At 41.7% G+C, this 19791-nt stretch overlaps 1 protein-coding gene across 1 annotated transcript in view; it reads left to right on the top strand.

Annotated features, from left to right (window-relative positions):
* The first annotated feature begins 1136 nt into the window (after positions 1-1136).
* The window catches only part of CCNP (cyclin P), a 30873-nt gene continuing 12218 nt past the window's right edge, over positions 1137-19791 (top strand). Inside the window, exons 1-7 of the mRNA XM_073598498.1 lie at positions 1137-1208; positions 8652-8736; positions 15056-15213; positions 15329-15427; positions 15807-15962; positions 17230-17388; positions 19094-19266. Coding sequence (XP_073454599.1) covers positions 1137-1208; positions 8652-8736; positions 15056-15213; positions 15329-15427; positions 15807-15962; positions 17230-17388; positions 19094-19266 — 902 coding nt within the window. The remainder of the gene's footprint in view (positions 1209-8651; positions 8737-15055; positions 15214-15328; positions 15428-15806; positions 15963-17229; positions 17389-19093; positions 19267-19791) is intronic.

Here is a 19791-nt window from a genome sequence, read left to right as displayed (position 1 = left end):
TTGTTTTTTTCCTGATTTAAGTATTAAAAAAAAAAAAACTGTATTAGGGTTATGGCGCTTGCAATCTATAAGAGATAGATATGTTACACAAAATACAGCAAGTTTTGCTGTGGCTGTGTGAACGTTTATCCCGTACTACAGTAACGTTTTTTTAAACATAAACACCTATGTGTACCGCACAACTGTCTGTCTGAGCAACATATCCATTTACTTTGTGCAGTCATCATTCTCTTTCTAAGCCCTTGTTCACACTGCCGCGGCTTCAAATCCGACATCCCAGCGCAACTTCATTGTGGCTTGCATACGACTTCTTTAACAGAAGTCAATGCAAGTTGTGTTGAAGAAGCACCAAAGTAGTGCAGGAACCTTTTTCTAAGTTGGAGTGACTTGAGTCACACCGATTAGAATGGTTCCATTGTCGATAACGGGGCGAGACTTGTCATGCGACTTTAAACTCTCAAGTTGCATGAAAAGTCGCGGCATTGTGAACCAGGGCTTAAAGAAGAAGTCTCACTTCGATTTTTTTTTTTTTTTTTTAATGAATGTGTTTTGTTTGTCAACGGACAACATACATGTAGTGCCGTGTCTAGGTCTAGCTGGGAGGTTTGATAGGGTGCATCCCCCCCTACAACTAACAACGCACCTGCCAAGGAGATGGCTCTTTTCTCCATCTCCAAGCACTTGTCTGCTTGACTAGAACATTTTAGCTGACATGACCCCCCCCCCTTTTCTCATGAAGAGCTTGTCTTGGAGATGGACACAATTGCAGTCGGTCAAAAGCAGACATCCCCTTGCTAGCTATGTTGTTGGACAGTCAGGGGAGGGAGGTCTCCTGTGATGGCTCCTAGCTAAGATTAGCTAAGATAGCACCTTAGAAGATGGCACTGCATGTACTTTGTCCCCTGTGGAACAGAACACCTTCATGAAAATTTAAGTGAGTCTTCTTTCAGCCATGCTCCTGAAACTATTTAGTAGCAGCATGTTCATCGTACTTATCACCCTGTAAAATGTCCTCCAAGGTTGACTTCTCTGCAATATATGAAACCTTTTTGAGTATAATACAGTATATGGAATATATAAATGAAAACGTGATGGCAGAATCAAGTTGTATCTCATGGCATCTCTGCTACTTTCAGATGGAAGGAAAAAGAGAACCATTTAAAAATAAGGACAACAACAGAATTCTATGCAAGATAGATGAGAAGAAGGTGAGATACCATGTTGTGTGATGGAAAAAGGTGAAGATTGTATAGGCCCTGATGCACGATCAGTGTAATATCACAGTGCCACTGTCAGTCCTTTAACATGGAAGAACCCTTGAAATAACTTTTAGGTCTCAGGGATCCCCTACCATTAATTACTCTACCTACATTTCATAGTACAATAGCATGAACAGCAAGCTGATGAATAAGAAATTTGGCGTACTTAGCATTTTTTTGACACCCAGGGCTACTCTATAGGACAAATTATTTTCATTAGTGATAAAAGTAAACAAATAAAAAATAATGGCTGGAAAAGAACGCAGATAGTAAAAATTGTTGTGTTCCTTCAGTACCCCCTTACACTGATGGTCAGTGAAATACCTTTTTACATAAGTGGTCAGTGTAGTGCCCCCTTACATCATTGGTCAGTAGAGAAGGAGCCCCTTTTATTGGTGTTCATCTGGAGAAGGACTGCCTTATATTAGTGGTCTTTGGGAGAAAGGACCCCTTACACTGATGGTCAGTGAAAGACCCTATTACGTTAGTGGTCAGTCTAGTGCCCCTTACATTGGTGGTCAGTGGAGAAGGACCCCCTTATATTTGTGGTCTTTGGGAGAAGTGCCCCCTGAACACTTGCGGTCTCTGGGAGAAAGGACCCCGTACACTGGTAATCAGTGTGAAGAATGCTCCCTACATAAATAGTGATCGGAAAAAATGTCCTTTACATTGGTGGCCAGTAGAAGGAATGTCCCTTACAGATACAGCAGCTAAAAAATGTCATTGGTGTCACTGTCAGTGGTTACTTATCTGAGAGTGGGAAATTGCTCATTGCTAAAGGAACCCCTAGCAACCTATAGAGAAGCCCTGGTTGAGAGAGGCTGGTATATGTGAAAGCTATAATTTTATTTAAAGCATGGCACTGATTACTAAATGAGAGGTCCAAATAGCAGTTTAACCACTTGCTTACCGGGCACTTAAACCCCCCTCCTATCCAGACCAATTTTCAGCTTTCAGCGCTGACGCACTTTGAATGACAATTGCGCGGTCATACAACACTGTACCCAAATGAAATTTTTACAATTTTTTTCACCACAAATAGAGCTTTCTTTTGCTGGTATTTGATCACCTCTGCAGTTTTTACTTTTTGTTAAAAAAATGTAAAAAACTGAATTTTTTTTTAAAAAACAATTTTTTTTTTTTTTTTATATTTTGTTATAAAAAATTTTAAACGGGTAATTTTTCTCCTTTTATTGATGTACGCTGATGAGGCGGCAGTGATGGGCACTGATGGGTGGCAGTGATGGGCACTGATGGGTGGCAGTGATGGGCACTGATGGGTGGCACTGATTGGCACTACAGGTGGGCATTGATAGGTGGCACTTGTGGGCATTGATAGGTGGCACTTGTTGGCACTGTTAGGTGGCACTGTGGGCACTGTTAGGTGGCACTTTTAGGTGGCACTGATGAGGCAGATGTGCCTCTTCCACTTGGGTACCGATGTCCCTCACATCCCAGTCGGTGATCGGCTTTTTTTTCTACTCACGCTGTCGGCGTAAGTAAAAAAAAAAAAACGATTACCGATCTTTTGTTTACATCATGTGATCAGCTGTCATTGGCTGACAGCTGATCACATGGTAAGGGGCCGGAACCGGCCCCTTACTTAGATCAGTGATCAGCCAAGTCTCAGTGACTCGGTAATCACATCGCGCCCGGCGCGTGCCCTGCAGGGAGCGTGCACAGGGGAGGCCGTCATATGACGACCTCCCGGGAATGCAGGTCCGCGCTGTGGCCGTCATTCGGCCATAGCGCGGATGCCAGGAGGTTAAGGGCCCCCATAGCAAAATCCAAGAAATATACTCCGTGTCAGGTTTACATGTGGCCATTCTGAGCTACTTGCCAGTTTACTTAAAGCGGAGCTTCACCCAAAGGAATAAAAGATTAGGAGCACTCTTTTAAAGGGAGTGCTTTTAATCTCAGCTTGACACCTGTCCACAGAAGCAAACAATCAGATTCCAATCTCTCCACCATGGCCAAGACCAAAGAGCTGTCCAAGGATGTCAGAGACAAGATTGTAGACCTATACAAGGCTGTAATGGGCTACAAGACCATCGCCAAGCAGCTTGGTGAGAGGGTGACAAAAGTTGGTGTGATTATTCACAACTGGAAGAAACACAAAATAACTGTCAATCTCCCTCGGTCTGGGGCTCCATGCAAGATCTCACCTCGTGGAGTTTCAATGATCATGAGAACAGTAAGGAATCAGCCCAGAGCTACACAGAAGAATCTTGTCAATGATCTCAAGGCAGCTGGGACCATAGTCACCTAGAACACAATTGGTCACACACTACGCCATGAAGGACTGAAATCCTGCATCGCTCACAAGGTCAACCTGCTCAAGAAAGCACATGTACAGGCCCGTCTGAAGTTTGCTAATGAACAAAATGATTCAGAAGAGAATTGGGTAAAAGTGTTGTGGGCATATGAGACCAAATGGAGCTCTTTGGCATCAACTCAACTTGTTGTGTTTGGAGGAGGAGGAATGCTGCCTATGAACCCAAGAACACCATCCCCATCGTCAAATATGGAGGTAAAACATTATGCTTTGTGGGTGTTTTTCTACTAAGGGGACAGGACAACTTCACCGCATCAAAGGGACTATGGACGGGGCCATGTATCATCAAATCTTGGGTGAGAACCTCCTTCCCTCAGCCAGGGCATTGAAAATGGGTCGTGGATGGGTATTGCAGCATGACAATGACCCAAAACACATGGCCAAGGCAACAAAGGAGAGGCTCAAGAAGAAGCACATTAAGGTCCTGGAGTGGCCTAGCCAGTCTCCAGACCTTATTTCCATAGAAAATATGTGGAGGGAGCTGAAGGTTTGAGTTACCAAACGTCAGCACTGGATCCTTAACCACTTCAGCCCCGGAAGAATTTACCCCCTTCCTGACCAGAGCACTTTTTGCGATTCGACACTGTGTCGCCTTAACTGACAACTGAGCGTCATGCGATGTTGCACCCAAACAAAATTGACGTCCTTTTTTTCCCACAAATGGAGCTTTCTTTTAGTGGTATTTGATAGCCTCTGCAGTTTATTATTTTTTGCGCTATAAACAAAAAAAAGCGACAATTTTGAAAAAAACACAATATTTTGCACTTTTTTTAAAAATATCCCCATTTTTTTTTTTTTTAAAAAAAAAAAGCAAATTTTTTTCTCAGTTTAGGTCGTTGTATTCTTCTTCATATTTTTGTTAAAATCGCAATATGCGTATATTGATCGGTTTGCACAAAAGTTATAGCGTCTACAAAATAGGGGATAGATTTATAGCATTTTTATTTTTTTTACTAGTAATGGCGGCGATGTATGATGATATATCTTTTTTTTTTTTTTTTTTTTTTTTTTTATCATGACTGCGACATTATGGCGGACACATCGGACAATTTTGACACATTTTTGGGACCATTGGCATTAATACAGCGATCACTGCTATAAAAATGCATTGATTACTGTAAAAATTTCACTGGCAGTGAAGGGGTTAACACTAGGGGGCGATCAAGGGGTTAAGTGTGTTCCCTGGGAGGTGATTCTAACTGAAGAGGGAGGGGACTGACTAGAGGACGTGATGGCTCGTGGTTCCTAGCTAATAGGAACACACGATCTGTCACTCCTTTCAGAACAGAAAAGGGAAGTGTGTGTTTACATACACTCGTCCCTGTTCTGTGTCTCCTGCTCACGATCGCTCGTGGCCGGCGGTCATCGCGACCGTCGGCCACGAGCATTGACACCCCCGCTGTGCAGCAGGCGCGTGTGCTTGCTATCCCGACCCACGAGCCGACGTATAGCTACGGCGGCTCACGCAGGGGAGCCAACCTGCCGCAGTATAATTGCGGTGGCTGGTCGGGAAGTGATTAATGACTTGGAGAGGATCTGCAAAGAAGAGTGGGACAAAATCCCTCCTGAGATGTGAGCAAACCTGGTGACCAACTACAAGAAATGTCTGACCTCTGTGATTGCCAACAAGGGTTTCTCCACTAAGTACTAAGTCATGTTTTGCGAAGGGGTCAAATACTGTTTTTTCACTCATTAAAATCAAATTTATAACTTTTTTGAAAAGCGTTTTTTCTGGATATTTTTGTTGTTATTCTGTCTATCACTGTTAAAATAAATCTACTAGTAAATTATAGACTGAACACTTCTTTGTCAGTGGGCAAATATACAAAATCAGCAGGGGATCAAATACTTCCCTCCACTGTGTGTGTGTGTGTGTATATGTTATATAATAGTGGCTTGCGAAAGTATTCGGCCCCCTTGAACTTTTTAACCTTTTACCACATTTCAGGCTTCAAACATAAAGATATAAACTTTTAATTTTTTGTGAAGAATCGCCAACAAGTGGGACACAATTGTGAAGTGGAACGAAATCTATTGGATATTTTAAACTTTTTTAGCAATTAAAAAACTGAAAAGTGGTGCGTGCAAAATTATTCGGCCCCTTTACTTTCAGTGCAGCAAACTCACTCCAGAAGTTCAGCGAGGATCTCTGAATGATCCAATGTTGTCCTAAATGACTGATGGTGATAAATAGAATCCACCTGTGTGTAATCAAGTCTCTGTATAAATGCACCTGCTCTGTGATAGTCTCAGGGTTCTGTTGAAAGCGCAGAGAGCATCATGAAGACCAAGGAACACACCAGGCAGGTCCGTAATACTGTTGTGGAGAAGTTTAAAGCCAGATTCGGATACAAAAAGATTTCCCAAGGTTTAAACATCCCAAGGAGCACTGTGCAAGCGATCATTTTGAAATGGAAGGAGTATCAGACCACTGCAAATCTACCAAGACCTGGCTGTCCCTCTAAACTTTCAGCTCAGACAAGGAGAAGACTGATCAGAGATGCAGCCAAGAGGCCCATGATCACTCTGGATGAACTGCAGAGAACTACAGCTGAGGTGGGAGAGTCTGTCCATAGGACAACAATCAGTCGTACACTGCACAAATCTGGCCTTTATGGAAGAGTGGCAAGAAGAAAGCCATTTCTCAAAGATATCCATAAAAAGTCTCGTCTAAAGTTTGCCACAAGCCACCTGGGAGACACACCAAACATGTGGAAGAAGGTGCTCTGGTCCGATGAAACCAAAATCGAACTTTTTGGCAAAACGATCTGTTTGGCATAAAAGCAACACAGCTCATCACACTCAACACACCATCCCCACTGTCAAACATGGTGGTGGCAGCATCATGGTTTGGGCCTGCTTTTCTTCAGCAGGGACAGGGAAGATGGTTAAAATTGAGGGGAAGATGGATGCAGCCAAATACAGGACCATTCTGGATGAAAACCTGTTGGAGTCTGCAAAAGACCTGAAACTGGGACGGAGATTTATCTTCCAACAAGACAATGATCCCAAACATACAGCAAAATCTACAAAGGAATGGTTCACAAATAAACGTATCCAGATGTTAGAATGGCCAAGTCAAAGTCCAGACCTGAATCCAATTGAGAATCTGTGGAAAGAGCTGAAAACTGCTGTTCACAAACGCTCTCCATCCAACCTCACTGAGCTCGAGCTGTTTTGCAAGGAAGAATGGGCAAGAATTTCAGTCTCTCGATGTGCAAAACTGATAGAGACATACCCCAAGCGACTTGCAGCTGTAATCGCAGCAAAAGGTGGCTCTACAAAGTATTAACGCAAGGGGGCCGAATAATTTTGCACGCCCCACTTTTCATTTTTTAATTAGTTAAAAAAGTTTCAAAAATCCAAAAGATTTCGTTCCACTTCACAATTGTGTCCCACTTGTTGGTGATTCTTCACAAAAAATAAAAATTTTATATCTTTATGTTTGAAGCCTGAAATGTGGCAAAAGGTTGAAAAGTTCCAGGGGGACGAATACTTTCGCAAGCCACTGTATATACCATAGTAGGCACTATAACTTTCACGCAAACCAATCAATATACACTTATTGGGATTTTTTTATCAAAGCCATGTAGCAGAATACATTTTGGCCAAAATTTATGAAAAAATTTGATTTTTTTTTTTTTTAATTATTTTATTGGATATGTTTTGTAGGAGAAAATAAAAAATATATATATTTTTTTCAGATTGTTGGTCTTTTTTTCATTTGTATCACATAAGATTAAAAAAAAACAGAGGTGATCAAATACCACCAAAAAAAAGCTCTATTTGTGTGAAAAAAAAAGATACAACTTTTTTGTTTGGGTATAGCGTTCTATGACCGTACAATTACCAGTTAAAGTAGCACAGTGCTAAATCGCAAAAAATGACCTGGTCATGAAGGGGGTAAAATCTTCCAGAGCTTATGGAACTTAAAGTGGATGTAAACCCGAAAATTATTATTATTTTTATTTATTTTTTTTATATCCTACTGTAGAGTATAAGATTTCCTATCATTTGAGCCCAGTCTTGCCACACAGAGTTAATCCATCTCTGAGCAATCCTCTTTTATTGTTCAGTGAGATAAATCTTGACAAAGTGAGAAAAACTTTGTCAAATTCTCCCCCTTGCAGTGAGTGACAGGTGATTTACATATCTCGTGCACTAGCCTAATGCTGGCCATACACTATACGAAAAATTGGCCGAACACATTTTCGAAAAACGAACGTTCGACCGTGACCGCAAACGATCGTGCCATCATGTAATGACCGATAAATTGTTCAGTGGACATGAATAAATAATTTTTTGTTCGTTTTTTTTTACATATACCTAGTGCAGACAGTTCGGACGGGAAACACATTAACCTTGCAATTTATCGTACGTTCGGCAGAAATTTTCCAAACTTCCCGTTCGTTTTTTTCCCACAAAAACGTCACAAACGATTATCGATTTGTGCCCATTAACTTGCCGAAAAACGAACGAAGTGTCTATATGAACGATTTTTCGGCCGATTTTTCGTATAGTGTATGGCCAGCATTAGACACATGCAGTATTTTTTAATTCCCACCCCCACTCCTTTCTTCAGCAGCTCTGCAAGGATTGGCTGTTCCACACCTCAGCATGATTTGGCATGCTGAAGTCATGTGGTTACTTTCCTGTCTTTTCACTGGATGTTAGAGATCATAGCAGAAGTTCAGTGTAAATACACAGGGGAGTGTAGAGGTGGGCGGGGAGTCTACTGACATCACGACTCCACCCACAGAGCTCCACCAACAGACCCGCCCACAGAATCTGCAGTTTTTCAGCTCTCATAACAGACAGAGGGGAGACATTTGACAGGTAAAGATACATGCAGGAGACATGTATATCCTTATAGATAACCACTATGGCAGTAGTTTAGAAAGGATGACATTGGGTTTACATCCACTTTAATGTTATAGGATTACAGTAAGTCCCTATACTTTATACATCAACACACTTCTTCTAAATCCTAGATCTATATAATAAATGATCATACCTAGACTGTCAATTTGTAAACCGGTTCTGTTTTTCCCTAATAGAAAAAGAGTCTACTATCTTCCACAATATCGGTGACTGACAAAGTAGCCACTGCTGTCATTAACTCCATCTCCCTTAGTAAAAAAGGTAAGTCTGATGTATCTGTGTGATAGTACTGGTCCAATAGGAGTGGAAGTTGGTTCTGATGGAGAAACATTGGAGGTTGTTTGTTTTTCCTTTTAAGGAAGCAGATCTGTGATGAAAGTATATTGTATGGGAACCTTGTCTTGGTCCTAGGCTGCTACCACTCTGATCAAGATAAATCAATCATTAAACAATCATCTCTTGGATGTGTATTGAGGAATGTCTAATACAAAGAATCATATCACTTAAAAAGTATTTTTGTTAAATGTTTATTGTTAAAGAACATCAGATATATACAATGCGTTTTGGGGAAAGAGCCTCCCCCTTCTTCAGGGCTATCGTACAAAAGAAACAGTTGCAGGTAGAACTTCTAAAAAATCTCATACAGTTGTGCTCAAAAGTTTGCATACCCTGGCAGAAATTGTCAAATTTTGGCATTTAATATTGAAAATATGACTGATCATGCCAAAAAACTGTCTTTTATTTAGGGATAGCAATCGCATAAAACCATTTATTATCACATAGTTTTTTGGCTCTTTTTTAAATCGTAATGATAACAGAAATTGCCCAAATGGCCCTGATAAAAAAAATTTACATACCCTGGAATTTTTGGCCTTGTGACATACACAAGTTAAAATGGCAATTAAAGGTTAATTTCCCACTTTTGTGGCTTTTTAAATCACAATTAGTGTCTGTGTATAAATAGTCAATGAGTTTGTTAGCTCTCATGGATGCACTAAGCAGGCTAGACACTGAGCCATGAGGAGGTAGAAAAGAACAATCAAAAGACCTGCGTAACAAGGTAATAGTTACATAGTCGGTGAGGTTGAAAAAGACACAAGTCCATCAAGTCCAACCTTCTCATTTATCTCATAAAAGTGAGTACACCCCTCACATTTTTTACTAAATATTTTATTATATCTTTTCATGTGACAAGACTGAAGAAATGACACTTTGCTACAATGTAAAGTAGTGAGTGTACAGCTTCTATAACAGTGTAAATTTGCTGTCCCCTCAAAATAACTCAACACACAGACATTAATGTCTAAACCGCTGGCAACAAAAGTGAGTACACCCCTAAGTGAAAATGTCCAAATTGGGCCCAAAGTGCCAATATTTTGTGTGGTCACCATTTATTTTCCAGCACTGTCTTAACCCTCTTGGGCATGGAGTTCATCAGAGCTTCACGAGTTGCCTCTGGAGTCCTCTTCCACTCCTCCATGACGACATCACGGAGCTGGTAGATGTTAGAGACCTTGCGCTCCTTCACCTTTTGTTTGAGGATGCCCCACAGATACTCAGTAGGGTTTAGGTCTGGAGACATGCTTGGCCAGTCCATCACCTTTACCCTCAGCTTCTTTAGCAAGGCAGTGGTCGTCTTGGAGGTGTGTTTGGGGTCTTTATCATGTTGGAATACTGCCCTGGGGTCCAGTCACCGAAGGGAGGGGATCATGCTCTGCTTCAGTATGTCACAGTACATGTTGGCATTCATGGTTCCCTCAATGAACTGTAGCTCCCCAGTGGCGGCAGCACTCATGAAGCCCCAGACCATGACACTCCAACCACCATGCTTGATTGTAGGCAAGACACACTTGTCTTTGTACTCCTCACCTGGTTTCCGCCACACACGCTTGAACCATCTTTAGAGGAGACTTCCTTCTGGGACGACAGGTATGCAGACCAATTTTATGCAGTGTGCGGCGTATGATCTGAGCACTGACAGGCTGACCCCCTCCACCCCTTCAACCTCTGCAGCAATTCATACGTCTATTTCCCAAAGACAACCCCTGGATATGACGCTGAGCATGTGCACTCAACTTCTTTGGTCGACCATGGCGAGGCCTGTTCTGAGTGGAACCTGTCCTGTTAAACCACTGTATGGTCTTGGCCACCGTGCTGCAGCTCAGTTTCAGGGTCTTGGCAATCTTCTTATAGCCTAGGACATATTTATGTAGAGCAAGGATTCTTTTTTTCCCAGATCCTCAGAGAGTTCTTTGCCATGAGGTGCCATGTTGAACTTCCAGTGACCAGTATGAGAGAGTGAGAGCGATAACACCAAATTTAACACACCTGCTACCCATTCACACCTAAGACCTTGTAACACTAACGAGTCACATGACACCGGGGAGGGAAAATGGCTAATTGGGCCCAATTTGGACATTTTCACTTAGGGGTGTACTCACTTTTGTTGCCAGCAGTTTAGACATTAATGGCTGTGTGTTTGAGTTATTTTGAGGGGACAGCAAATGTACACTGTTATACAAGCTGTACACTCACTACTTTACATTGTAGACAAGTGTCATTTCTTCAGTGTTGTCACATGAAAAGATATAATAAAATATTTACAAAAAATGTGAGGGGTGTACTCACTTTTGTGAGATATTGTATGTTTGTGATTACATGTCAGTATTACCTTTTATATCCCTGTATATTGCAGTAATTCAGGTGCATATCTAATAGTTTTTTGAAACTGTTGATGCCCCCCGCTGAGACCACCGCCTGTGGAAGGGAATTCCACATCCTTGCCGCTCTTACAGTAAAGAACCCCCTACGTAGTTTAAGGTTAAACCTCTTTTCTTCTAATTTTAATGAGTGGCTATGAGTCTTGTTAAACTCCATTCTGTGAAAATTTTTTATACCTATTGTGGGGTCACCAGTATGGTATTTGTAAATTGAAATCATATCCCCTCTCAAGCGTCTCAAGTTCAGTGCTTGCAACCTTTCCTCCATAACTATTATCCTCCAGATCCTTTATTAGCTTTGTTGCCCTTCTTTGTACTCGCTCCATTTCCAGTACATCCTTCCTGAGGACTGGTGCCCAGAACTGGACAGCATACTCTAGGTGCGGCCGGACCAGAGTCTTGTAGAGCGGGAGAATTATCGTTTTATCTCTGGAGTTGATCCCCTTTTTTAATGCATGCCAATATTCTGTTTGCTTTGTTAGCAGTAGCTGGGCATTGCATGCCATTGCTGAGCCTATCATCTACTAGGACCCCCAGGTCCTTTTCCATCCTAGATTCCCCCAGAGGTTCTCCCCCCAGTGTATAGATTGCATTCATATTTTTGCCACCCAAATGCATTATTTTACATTTTTCTATATTAAACCTCTTTTGCCATGTAGTTGCCCACCCCATTAATTTGTTCAGATCTGCTTCTTGCAAGGTTTCCACATCCTGCGTAGAAGATATTGCCCTGCTTAGCTTAGTGTCGTCCGCAAATACAGAGATTGAACTGTTTATCCCATCCTCCAGGTCGTTTATGAATACATTTAAATAGGATTGGTCCAAGCACACTTTGAAACTTTACAAAGATGGAAAAGGATATAAAAAGGTATCAAAAGCCTTGACTATGCCAGTCAGTACTGTTCAATAACTTAATAAGTGGAAAATTTGGGGATCTCTTGATTCCAAACCCAAATCCAAGGTCAGGTAGATCAAGAAAGATTTTAGCCACAACTGCCACAGGAACTGTTTGGGATACAAAGAAAAACTCACAGGTAACCTCAGGAGAAATACAGACTGCTCTGGAAAAGGATGGTGTGGTTGTTTTTAACCACTTGCCGACCGCTGCATGCTGATATACGTGAGCACAATGGCAGCGGTGGGCAAATGGGCGTACCTGTACGTCCCCTTTAATTGGCGGGGATAGCGGGTGCGCGCCTGCCACATACAGCGTGACCGTGCAACCCGTGGACTCAATGTCCGCCAGTGTCACGGAACCGCAGAACAAGGAGATGCCTATGTAAACAAGGCATTTCCTCGTTCTGCCTTGGGACATGACAGAGATCGCTTCTCCCTGTCATCGGGATCGGTGATCGCTGTCATGTGAGTTGAAGCCCACCCCCCCCCCCTACAGTCAGAATCACTGTCTAGGGCACACTTAACCCCTTGATCACCCCCTAGTGTTTAACCCCTTCCCTGCCAGTGTCATTTACACAGTAATCAGTGCATTTTTTTTTAGCACTGATCGCTGTATAAATGACAATGGTCCCAAAATAGTGTCAAAAGTGTCCGATGTGTCCACAATAATGTCGCAGTCATGATAAAAATCGCAGATCGCCGCCATTACTAATAAAAAAAAAATTATTCTAAAAATGCCATAAATCTATCCCCTATTTTGTAGAAGCTATAACTTTTGCGCAAACCAATATACGCTTATTGCGTTTTTTGTTTTTTACCAAAAATATGTAGAAGAATACATATTGGCCTAAACTGAGGAAAACATTTTATTTTGTTTTATATTTTTGGGGGACGTTTATTATAGCAAAAAGTAAAAAATACTGCTTTTTTTTTTTTTTCAAAATTGTCGCTCTTTTTTTTTGTTTATAGCGCATTAAATAAAAATTGCAGAGGTGATCAAATACCACCAAAAGAAAGCTCTATTTGTGGGAAAAACATCAATTTTGTTTGGGTGCTACATCGCACGACCGCGCAATTGTCAGTTAAAGCGATGCAGTGCTGAATCGCAAAAAGTGCTCTGGTCAGGAAGGGGGTAAAATCTTCCGGGGCTGAAGTGGTTAAGGAGCACAATACGATGATACTTGAACAAAAAAAGAGCTGCATGGTCAAGTTGCCAGAAAGAAGCCTTTACTGTACAAGTTCAGAAAAGTTCATAAAAGCCTGGTTACAATATGCCCAACAAGACCTTGACATGACTCATTGTTTTTTTATTTGGCAATGATGCAGTAAAGGCTTTCTTTTGGCAGCTCAACCATGCAGCTCTTTTTTGTTCAAGTATCGTTGAATTGTGCTCCTTTAAAACAACCACACTGTCTTTTTGGAGAGCAGCCTGTATTTCTTCTACGGTTACCTGTGGGTTTTTCTTGGTATCCTGAGTAATTCTTCCGCCAGTTGTGGCTGCAATCTTTCTTGGTCTACCTGACCTTGGCTTGGTATCAAAAGAGCCCCTAATCTTCCACTTCTTAATAAGTGATTAAACAGTACTGACTGGTATATTCAAGGCTTTGGAATTCTTTTTATATCCTTCTCCATCTTTGTAAAGTTTCATTACCTTGTTACGCAGGTCTTTTGACTGTACTTTTTCTACCTCCTTATGGCTCAGTGTTTAGCCTGCTTAGTGCATCCATATGAGAGCTAAAAAACTCATTGACTATTTATACACAGACACTAATTGTGATTTAAAAAGCCACAAATGTTACAAATGAACCTTTTAATGCCACCTTCTGTGTCTGTACCAAGGCCAAACATTCCAGGGTATGTAAACTTTTTATCAGGGCCATTTTGGGTGATTTCTGTTGTTATGATTTAAAAAGGATCAAAAAAACTATGTGGTAATAAATGGCTTCATGTGATTGCTATCCGTAAATAAAAGACGTTTTTTTGGCATGATCAGTCATATTTTCAATATTAATGCCAAAATTTCACAATTTCCGCCAGGGTATGCATCTTTTGAGCGCAAACCAGCAGGGTGGACATGACATAGAAGTGGAGAGTTGTGGTGCAACCAATATAGATATCCATTGAGATCCCAGATGAAAGGATGAGCATGTTCAAGCAACCCAGATCCTGATTATCCATTAAGCACAGTAGACCCATGCCTATAGGGACATGGCTCCAAAACTGACTATGGGCGATACAGGTATTCCGCACATAAGCACAAAGTGCCTGTATCTTCTAGCAGTTATCTCAGGCATGGATCTGTTTCCGTGCTTGGTGAGGTCAGTTTGATAAAGGAACCAATGGGAACTGGCACAATTCGATTAAATTATAGCCTGTACCTTTTTTTTTTTTTTTTTTTTTTTCTTCCATTTTGGATAGGTTATAACCTTGTTCAGTTGTTTTATCTTCCTTCTGTGTCCCATACGAAAGATTTCCCTTCACTTTACTGTCCCATAGCCAAAACAGAAAGTGGGAGAGGAAATCCCTTCAAAGTTTTGCCTTTAGTTATACTCTAACTTCCCCATGACCATGGAGAACTGGAAAATCTGGCTGAAGTTGGGCTTTAAGGTAAACCTATATCGAGTTGCCATTGCCAACCTCCTGAAAATGCCAATTGCCTGACTATGGTGTTTTCATGTCCTAGCCCTGGGACAAGTATGGTGCAGCCAGAGTGAAATCAGACCACCTGATCTGTATACTTGTTCCAGCTCAGACAGTACTGAAAGGACTGGATTAGTATGCTAGCCAACTAGCTTTTTCAGGCACTACTTAGAAACTGGCAGCCTCAGTATTTTTTCTTAATGTTTTGAATGTAATATACCAGGCTCCCTTGGTTTCTGCATCTAGTATAGAGAGATCTCTTAAGTGGCTATAAGTTACATTGCTATATGTAGACAGCTGTGTCTTTGCATGTATCCCCACAGTTGCTCCAGATGCTGCAGGTAGTCAGATCCCAGTGTTCGTCGTTTCTTCTGTCCCCTCGTTGGCCGATCTGTGGAAAGAAAGTGTGACCCAGTCCATGCTGGAGCTAGACATGGTTGTGGAGCAAGACTATGCCACGGATATCTTCTCAGATATGATGGTGAGGAAACTACTTAGGGCAGTCAGACTCCATCTTGGTAACCAGATTTCACTTTAGCAATTATGCTAATGTCTGCTCTACACGTACTTATAGTGACATGTCTGTCCTTCCCCAGAAAAACCAGTGCAAATATGTCTTTCACCCCAGTGACATTCCAAAATTGGTCACTTCGGAGATGAGGACTATGCTGATGGACTGGCTGGTCCAAGTTCATGTGAGTAGTCTCCTCAGGATTCAGGCTCTACTTTTAGAGTCTAATTATTAATTCTAACAAAAAGTGACTTGTTATGAGAAAACTGTAATGTTGAGATCCTTTGGGAAAATGCTAGTTCATTGGTTTTCCTACTGATCCACTGGCTTCAACAGGAGAGTTCAGTGATGGTCCATTTTTCTTCCATATTGCTGTGGGGATTTTTTGTCTCTGTTTTTTTGCTAATCAACTTTGACAATGAGTATAACAAAGAATGATAGAGCCAGAGGTGGGTGGCTGAGAAATCTGACCCCAGTACCATTTTTATTTTAACGTTTCACCTCATGATTGCAAATGCTTCTATCTTTGATATTGGTAACCATCCATTGTGTCTTGACATTAGGAATATTTGGGCCTACAGGACGAAACCCTCTACCTTGCAGTCTTTTTAATGAACTCCTACATGAAGGTTCACAAAATCCACATATCTCTACTCCAGCTCCTGGCAGTCAGTTGCCTCTTCATTGCCTGCAAGTTTGAGGAAAGATTTATCCCTAAGGTAGGCCAATGGATGAAAAAAGATTTTGTCAAATCAAAGTGTGGGTAGTAGACCGGGACCACAGGTCTAAGGGGACTCAGACCCTTCATTTTCAAACTCGGCAGAGGTTTTATGGCCTCCTGAAGTAACCAGTGCCAGATTTATAAGGGGCAAAAAGGCCAATTTCCTCGGGCCTCCCTGTCACAGGGGGCCCCCCGACTTCCCTTATCAAAAAAATTACTAATTATAAAAATAGTTTTATTATTTAAAAAAAATTAACAAAGTGTGTGAGTGTCAGGATACGGAGCAGTTAAGCCTTACTTCAGAGGGCTTCTGCCAGATGTTTTACATTTTAACATCTCGATTTATTTTAGTATTCAAGATGTTTGTTTTAACATGATTGTGTTGCATAACTTATTGCCATGTTTAAGAAAGACAAGTGGGTGGGACAAGGGAGAAGTTTGAAAAATGTTGGAAAGTGCCAAGCAACAGCCCCGACCCAATTATTAATGACCAGCACTCTTTGATCTTAAATAGGGTAAAACTATGTTGGCAAGTGTTACCAAAAATTACAAGACTGGTTGAATTAAGGACAGGTGTGGGGTTTATCATTCAACTGTTTACTTTTTTTTATGTATCATGTAATTTTATATTCTATGTTGAGGGGCCCCCAACTTTGAAGTGCTTGGGCCTCCTGAGGTCTAATCAAGCACTTTTTGGTCCAGCCTCAGGCATAAACTTGAACACCTGGGTCATAGATTCCCCAGAAAGTCCATTCTGTGGTTAGTAAAAATTGTCTAGTATTCTTTGAATGTTCAAGTTTATTAAGATTTAGTTCTGGTGGCTTATGAATATTCGACAATGGGTATTCAATCTTGCATTCAAGAAGCATGTCGTCTTCTTGTTGCCTTGGGTAGATATTCCATTAGGCCACATAGGCTGTGGCCTGGGGCGCTACTAGGGATAACCCTGAGCCCAGAGTTGCCAAATGTTCACCACCACTCTGTTAGTCAATGATTCTAGGTGTCCCAGGTATCTTTTACAACCTCTTCGCTTCCAGCTTTAGCATACCTTGTGATGTCTGATCTGGTTGCTGTGATTCTAAGACTAGCCTGTCTCTGGCTTAGGAGGGTGGCACAAGCTAGTTGACCTTGGGACAAGAAGAATAAGATCTGGTGCTGTATAGAAAGTCCTGAACAAAATCTCTGTACTTCGTTATTGGACTTTGCACTTACTTAGAAATCAGTGAAGTGCTAATCATTTTTCTGATTTCATTTGAATCCTGCAGCCAGCAGAACTTTGCTTCATGATGGAAGATGCCTTCAGCAAGAAGGAGCTTCTAAAAATGGAGAAGAAAATCCTCAAACGGCTGAGCTTCAAGCTGCAGTATACGCAACCCTTATACTTCCTACGTATCCTCTCCACTGCTGACAAGTGTACAGAAACGGTTTGTATAACAGCACTCCATCCAAAAATGTATCATTTAAAGGAAACCTGTCATAGAAGAAATCCCTAGGCTTTCACTGCTGACCTCATTCTGAAAATGCTAGTTGCTTGACTGCAATGATGATTCTTCCCAAGGACAGTTGAAGTCAATAAAACCAAATCTTATAAATAAGTCAGATTTCCTTTTTCGTATACTTGGTGAAGGTATAGCATGACAGCCAGGCAACTACCATTTTCAAAAGGTTAGTAATGGCAGCCCGTGTATACTGTATGTTTTATAGCCGAAGGTAAAAAATGTTTGTTCTTTTTTTTCAAAATTGTCAGTTTTTTTTTTGTTTAGAGTGCAAAAAAAAATGCAGTGGTGATCAAATACCTCTATTTGTGGAGAAAAAAGGGCAGAAATGTTATTTTGGTACAGTGTCGCACGACCGCGCAATTGTAACGCAGTGCTGCATCACAAAAAATGGCCTGGTTATGAAGAGGGGTACATATGTGCCTAGCTGCAGGGCAAGAATGCCTGGAGAAGACCTGGGCAATATTCCTGTGACACTACATGTATTTAAGTGGATATTTTGTAGTTATAGGCGTTACTAAAGCAGAACTAAACTCTCTCAAAATCAACCTTAACTATTTTTAATCCTTATGCTGTTAGCATTAGTAAATAGGAAGGTATATTTCATTTACTTCTTCTAAACTTTTTTTTTTTTTTTTACCTTTCTTCAGTTGGTTTCTGGCCTAGGCCAAAATGATGTCATACATCTCGGGAGTCTTCATGGGCATTTTTTTTCTTTCATCTGGAGGGAAAAAGGGGCTTTCTGAGCTAAGCTCACCCTCCTGTATGCATGCCTGAGTTAAGTGCAGATGAATTCCAGGTAGTAAATGCTACAAGATGGCCTTGCTAGAAAAGCTAGGGGGTGTTTTTAAAGTAATTTCTCAACCAAATAAAGCATAGAGACGTGGATGGAGGGGGGAGTTTGATTCGTTTATTAAAAATGAATGAAATGGTGTTTTCAGTTTGTGGTGTTCAGATACAGTTTAGTTCCACTTTACCTAAAACATCTGGAGAAAGAATAGTGCCTAATGCCTCATAGCAGCCAAAACAATTCTGTGTGTCGTGAAAAATGATTATTATTATTATACAAGATTTATATAATGCCAACAGTTTGCTCATCGTTTTACAATATAAAGGGAGACAGTACAATTAGAGCCCTTTCACACTGGGGCGGGGGCGGGGGCGGCGTCGGCGGTAAAACGCCGCTATTATTAGGTTTTACCCCCCGCTAGCAGCCGAGAAAGGGTTAACTACCACCGCAAAGTGCCTCTGCAGAGGCGCTTTGCCGGCAGTATAGCCGCGCCGTCCCATTGATTTCAATGGGCAGGAGCGGTAAAGGAGCGGTATACACACCGCTCCGAAGATGCTGCTGGCAGGACTTTTTTACCGTCCTGCCAGCGCATCGCTCCAGTGTGAAAGCCCTCAGGGCTTTCACACTGGAATGAAAGTAGCGGCACTTTCGGGTCGGTTTGCAGGCGCTATTATTAGCGCAATAGCGCCTGCAAACCGCCCCAGTGTGAAAGGGCTCTTACAATACATTTAAATACAGGATTAATAAGGGGAAAAATAACAGCTGGAGAATAAAAGGCCCAGTATTACTGGCTGGAGGTTAAATAGAGAATAATCATTCAATTTTTTTTTCCCACAATCCTAGGTTCTGTACCTTGCCATGTACTTTATGGAACTGACACTACTTGAGGCTGATGGCGCAATGGTTGAGCCGGCCCTCTTAGCCTCTGGGGCATTGAAACTGGCACAGATGGTGTCCCGTGAGTCTGGATCCTTATGTCCCGGTCAAACGTGCCAAGGTTCATTGTATTCTTACAGGTAGGGATGACTATATTGACGCATAAAGAGAGACAAGTGAGGGCGCTCTGGTGGAGGTGGATGGCTGGTATTAAGTGATGGAACTATAGGCAGCGCTTTGTGGAGGAGATGCAACTCTGGAAGGTTATATAAGAAATAAAGGTGCCTCTAAGTGCAGTATTAAAGGATTTAATGTAGCACACAAAGGGTAAAAACACTTACAGGATCATTGAATCAGTAAGGCATGTAATGTAGAGTCCACAAATGAATTCCTAGTCCTTACTCTGTTTGCAGGTGGGGAGCCGTCTAGCAGCTGTTAGGATTCTCCAATGGTGTGCAAGAGCGAGGAGGCAGTAAAGCGGCCTGAGTTCCGGATTTATGCTGGAACGCACAAGGCCGATGGCGTCAGTGAAGGGCGGTAACGCGTTTCGGAGCATGCGCTGCTCCTTCGTCAGACTTACGCCCATATGTTCCGGATAGACTTGTGAGGTGTGTGGGAGGAGTAAGGGCTCAGTGAAAGAATAATTGGCAAGATAAGATGGGTGT

Source organism: Aquarana catesbeiana, linkage group LG09, assembly GCF_042186555.1.
Source record: "Aquarana catesbeiana isolate 2022-GZ linkage group LG09, ASM4218655v1, whole genome shotgun sequence".
Taxonomy (NCBI): Eukaryota; Metazoa; Chordata; class Amphibia; order Anura; family Ranidae; genus Aquarana; species Aquarana catesbeiana.
The sequence above is the reverse complement of the archived record's forward strand: the minus strand, read 5'-3'. Positions and strand labels throughout refer to the sequence as shown.